Raw genomic sequence first — 5,295 nt, forward strand, 5'->3', positions numbered from 1 at the left:
TTTGTTTTCCAGTATTACCACCGGATACATAAATGCCACAGACACATGACTGGGTGAACCTTTTCAGATTGTGACTCAGCTTTGATAGAGTCCCCAGTCAGAGGTGTCCAGAGCTCTTAAGCACACTCTTTTTGCTTTGGATCACGACTTTAACCACTCAGTCTCAAGCTTTTCACTTGAACCTTCATGACACAAGCACATGGTTAGGAACAGCTTGATTTAGCCGCTTAGGCATGGATTTTATTTCCTTGGGCCCTCCTATCCATTGATGCTCAAAGCCTTGGATCCTTTTTACCCTTGCCTTTTGGTTTTAAGGGCTATTGGCTTTTTCTGCTTGTTTTTTTCTTTTTCTTTCTAATTTTCTTTTTTTTTGCCAATTTTTTTTTGCAAGCTTTTGTTTTTTTTCACTGCTTTTTCTTGCTTCAAGAATCAATTTTATGATTTTTTAGATCATCAATAACATTTCTCTTTGTTCATCATTCTTTCAAGAGCCAACAGTTTTAACATTCATAAACAACAAGATAAAAAATATGCACTGTTCAAGCATTCATTCAAAAAACAAAAAGTATTATCACCACATCAATATAATTAAATTAAATTCAAGGATAAATTCGAAACTCATGTATTTCTTGTTCTTTTGAATTAAAAACATTTTTAATTTAAGAGAGGTGAAGGATTTATGAAATTATTCACAGCTTTAAGACATAGTTACTAACTACTAATGATCATAAAGTAGAGACACAAAACATAAATAAACATATAACATAAAAAAACGAAAAGCAAAAAAAATGACAAGGAATGAGTCCACCTTATTGAGGGTGGCGCCTTCTTGAAGGACCAATGGTGCTTTTTGAGCTCCTCTATGTCTCTTCCTTGCTTCTGTTGTTTGATCCTCAGTGATTTTGGTGCTCCTATCCTTAGTTGCTCCCAATAATTGTGTGGAGGAAAATGTATCCCCTGAGGTATCTCAGGGATCTCTTGATTTGCAGTCAAATGTTCTACCACTGAGCTATAGACCCTTTACATGAATCTCTCCATCTCCCATGACTTGGAGGTGGAAGCTTTTTGTCTTCCCTTTTCTCTTTTTTTCTTTTTTTTGAGGTTTCTCTGAATTGTTGATTTTTAGTCTCTCTTGACTTCCTCTTCAGAGTCCTTTCAGGTTCAGGATCAGCTTCAACAAGAGTGCCTTTTTCCTTGTTCCTGCTCATATGAAAGAGGAGAGGAAAAGAAAAGGAAGAGGAATCCTCTATGTCACAGTAAAGAGGATCCTTATTATTAGTAGAAGAAGAAAGGGGATAATGGAAGGAGAGGGATGAATAGTCTGTATAAAGAGTAAGGATAGGGGAGGTGATAAGAGATGAAGAGAAGTGTTAGTAAATAAATAAATAAATAGAAGAAGATGAGAGAGGGATTTTGAAAATATTTTTGAAAATATTTTTGAAAAGGAGTTAGTATTTTCGAAAATTAAAGATGAATTAAAATTAAAATTAAAATTTGAAACAAGTAGTTAATTAAAAAGAATTTTTGAAAAAGGGGTGAGATATTTTTGAAAATTAGAGAGGAAAGAGTAGTTAGGTGGTTTTGAAAAAGATAAGAAACAAACAAAAAGTCAAATAGTTAGTTGAAAAGGATATTAAAGTCAAATTTGAAAAGATAAGAAGATAAGAAGTTAGATAAGATATTTTGAAATCAAATTTTTAAAAGGATAAAATTTTGAAAAAGATAAGATAAATAAAAGAATAAAAGAATAAAAGTGCAACGTATATCTTGGAATAAGAATAAAAGAGAATTGAATAGAAAATAATAGTATTTGTATTGAAACTTGAGGTACAGCAGAGCTCTACACCCTTAATCTATGGTGTGTAGAAACTCCACCATTGAAAATATATAAGTGAGAGGTCCAGGCATGGACGAGAGGCCAGCCCCCATGATCTGAGAACTAATCGTCCCAAGATGTCTAATACACTAGTAAAAGGTCCTATTTATAATAAACTAGCTACTAGGGTTTACAGGAATAAGTAATTGATGCATAAATCCACTTCCGGGGCCCACTTGGTGTATGTTTGGGCTGAGCTTGATCTATCCACGAGCTGAGGCTTTTCTTGGAGTTGAACTCCAATTTATAACGTGTTTTGGGCGTTCAACTCCGGGTTGTGACATGTGTTTCTGGCGTTTAACTCCAGACAGCAGCATGTACTTGGCGTTGAGCGCCACTTTACGTCATCAATTCCCAAATAAAGTATGGACTATTATATATTGATGGAAAGCTCTGGATGTCTACTTTCCAACGCCATTGAGAGCGCGCCAGTTGGAGTTCTGTAGCTCCAGAAAATCCATTTTGAGTTCAGGGAGGTCAGATTCCAACAGCATCAGCAGTCCTTTGTCAGCCTCCTATCAGAGTTTTTGCTCAAGTCCCTCAATTTCAGCCAGAAATTACCTGAAATCATAGAAAAACACACAAACTCATAGTAAAGTCCAGAAATGTGAATTTAACATAAAAACTAATGAAAACATCCCTGAAAGTAGCTTAAACTTACTAAAAACTACCTAAAAACAATGCCAAAAAGCGTATAAATTATCCGCTCATCACTCCTGCATGTCCAATACTACAAAATCTGCCGGGAATATGAAGTCTCCTACTTTCACCAACAAATCCTCTACTATGCCATGAGGGAATTTGAACGATCGATTTGCCAGTTGTAAGGCCATTTTTGTTGGTTTAGCCTCCTCGATCTTCATCTTCCTCATCATTGCTACTGACATCAAATTGATGCTGGCTCCTAAGTCACAAAGGGCATTCTCTACTGTGATTTCCCCTATAATACAAGGGATCTGAAAGCTCCCAGGATCCTTCAACTTCTGGGGTAGTTTGTGCTGGATGATAGCACTACATTCTTCAGTTAGTATCACAGTCTTATTGTTCTTCCAGCTTCTCTTCTTAGTCATCAGCTCTTCAGGAACTTGGCATAGAGTGGCATTTATTCTATTGCTTCAGCAAAGGGTATGTTGATTTGTAGTTTCTTAAAGATTTCCAAGAATCTCACGAACTGGTTGTCATCTTCTTTTTTCTTCAACTGCTGAGGATATGGAGCTCTTGAGATGTTCAGTTTTGGCATCCCTTTTTCTTTTTGTGGACTTGAAGTGGGAGTTTGAACTCCCTCTTGCTCTTCTCCCTTTTTATTTGAGCCTTCTTCTTGTGGTTTTTGGGAGAGTTCCTTAAGTTCCTTCCCGCTCCTAAGTGTTATAGCTTGACACTCTTCCTCTTTGCTTGAATTGTTATCATTGCAAAGGTTATGGTTAGAAAGCTGCTTGAATAGATAACCAATTTGTGTCTCCAGTTTCTTGATGGCAGCATTTTGATTCTGCATGTTTGACTGCACTTCCTCTCGAAATACCTTGCTGTTTCTGACGTTCTTGCATACTCCTTCAAATAAGGTTTCAAACTTAGAGAGTCTGTCGTCAATTGATGGTAAATTAAGATTAGAGGTGGAAGGATGAGAGTTCTTGTTCAAGGATCCTCCAGAGGAATGATCTACTGCCTTCTTTGATTCATATGACAAGCCTTCATAGAAGATATGCAACTGCACTCATTCATTAAACATATTTGGTGGACACCTTCTTGTTAGGTCTTTGAACCTTTCCCAAGCTTCATAAAGTGTCTCCTCATCTTGCTGTCTAAACATCTGTACTTCAGTTCTCAGCCTATTGATCCTTTGCGGGGGGTAAAACCTTGCCAAAAACTTATTCACTACCTCCTCCCAATTTGTCAGGCTTTCTTTTAGGAAGGATTCGAGCCATTTGGATGCCTTGTCCCTGAGTGAGAAAAGCCATTTGAATGCCTTGTCCCTGAGTGAAAATGGGAACAAGAGCAGCCTATAGACATCCTGGTGGACTCCATTGGACTTCACTGTGTCACAAATCCTCAAGAAGATGGTTAAGTGTTGATTTGGATCTTCTTGAGCACCTCCTCCAAATGAGCAATTATTCTGCACAAGAGTGATGAGCTGAGGTTTTAGCTCGAAATTGTTGGCATGTATGGTGGGCTTCTGAATGCTGCTCCCACAGTTGCCTGGGTTGGGATTGATATAAGAGCTTAACACTCTTCTATCCTCCCCAACATGATTTGCTCTATTTCCTCCCCTATGGTTATTAGCCTCTTCTTCATGTTGGTTTTCTATGTTGCCTTCCATGTTTAGTTCAAAGTGTTCCTCCTCCTCTTCAGCACCGATTGCACGTTTCCCTCTTGCTTCCCTCCTTAATCTAAGGAGGGTCCTCTCTGGTTTAGAATCGAAAGAAGTTGAAGCCCCACTTCTTCTCCCTGTCATACAACCCACAAGTGCAAGCAAGGAAAAACTATGTGCAGATAGTATTGTTGTCAAAATTGTTGTTAGTTGTGAGTGAAGCAATATATCAAACAGTTAGTGGGTTAGTAAACTGAATTGTAAATAACAAAGAAACGAAAAAGTAGAGGGGGAAAGGGAAGAAGTTAACTAAGACAGAAAGTAAATTACTCAAACAAAAAGTTAATTCAACAAAACAAAAATGCTCAATCTAGTGATATTCCAATCTAATAATTGTTGATGCACAATCAATCCCCGGCAACGGCACCATAAACTTGATGCAGGTGGAAATTGTCTCTCAACAAATTTCCTTCGGCAAGTGTACCGAATTTTCTTGGTCAATTGCTCATGAGAAGAGATGAAGTGTGGTCACTGATTATACCACATGCATTTCCCAAATCAAGTTTTGAGAGGATTATAGTCACATATCCATCCAAACCCAATTTGGTCCAGCATGAGAAAGCATTTCTAGCTTGATCTCTTCATTCCTCTTTCAAGGTTCAGAAGGGATCCAAGTTTGAATAGTTTCTTTTCCAAGATAACTACCCAATGGGATGAAGATTGAAAGCTTTCAAGTAAAATCAAGAGAAAAGATAGAAGAAGAATGAAGAAAACTAGTATTGATCCATCAAATTACAATAGAGCTCCCTACCCAATGAAATGGGTTTAGTTGTTCATAGCTCTAAAAAATGAAAACACAGATGGAGAATACATTCTGAACTAGAAGAGCAGAGAAAGTAAAAATATAGAGAGTAATGCTTTTCTTTTCCTTTCAGACTCCTCTCTCACTCTCCCCTCTCTAAAACTCCGAATAATTCAAAGATACTCCTATATATACTACTCTTCTATTCTTCTAGTTGATTCTTCAAGTCTTGGGCCTTTGGATCTTCAGTTTGGAGCAGTTCTCTTCTTCACTTAGCTTGGTTTTACTTGCAGAGAGAAAGTGTGAAGTGGG

The 5,295-nt window shown here is 37.5% G+C and overlaps 1 protein-coding gene across 1 annotated transcript; it reads right to left on the reverse strand.

Annotated features, from left to right (window-relative positions):
* Positions 1-2,586: 2,586 nt before the first annotated feature.
* Positions 2,587-2,946, reverse strand: LOC107479183 (uncharacterized). The gene has a single exon (XM_016099329.1). The coding sequence runs from the start codon at positions 2,944-2,946 to the stop codon at positions 2,587-2,589; it is 360 nt and encodes a 119-aa protein (XP_015954815.1).
* Between the last annotated feature and the right edge of the window lie 2,349 nt (positions 2,947-5,295).

Source organism: Arachis duranensis, chromosome 3, assembly GCF_000817695.3.
Source record: "Arachis duranensis cultivar V14167 chromosome 3, aradu.V14167.gnm2.J7QH, whole genome shotgun sequence".
Classification (NCBI taxonomy): Eukaryota; Viridiplantae; Streptophyta; class Magnoliopsida; order Fabales; family Fabaceae; genus Arachis; species Arachis duranensis.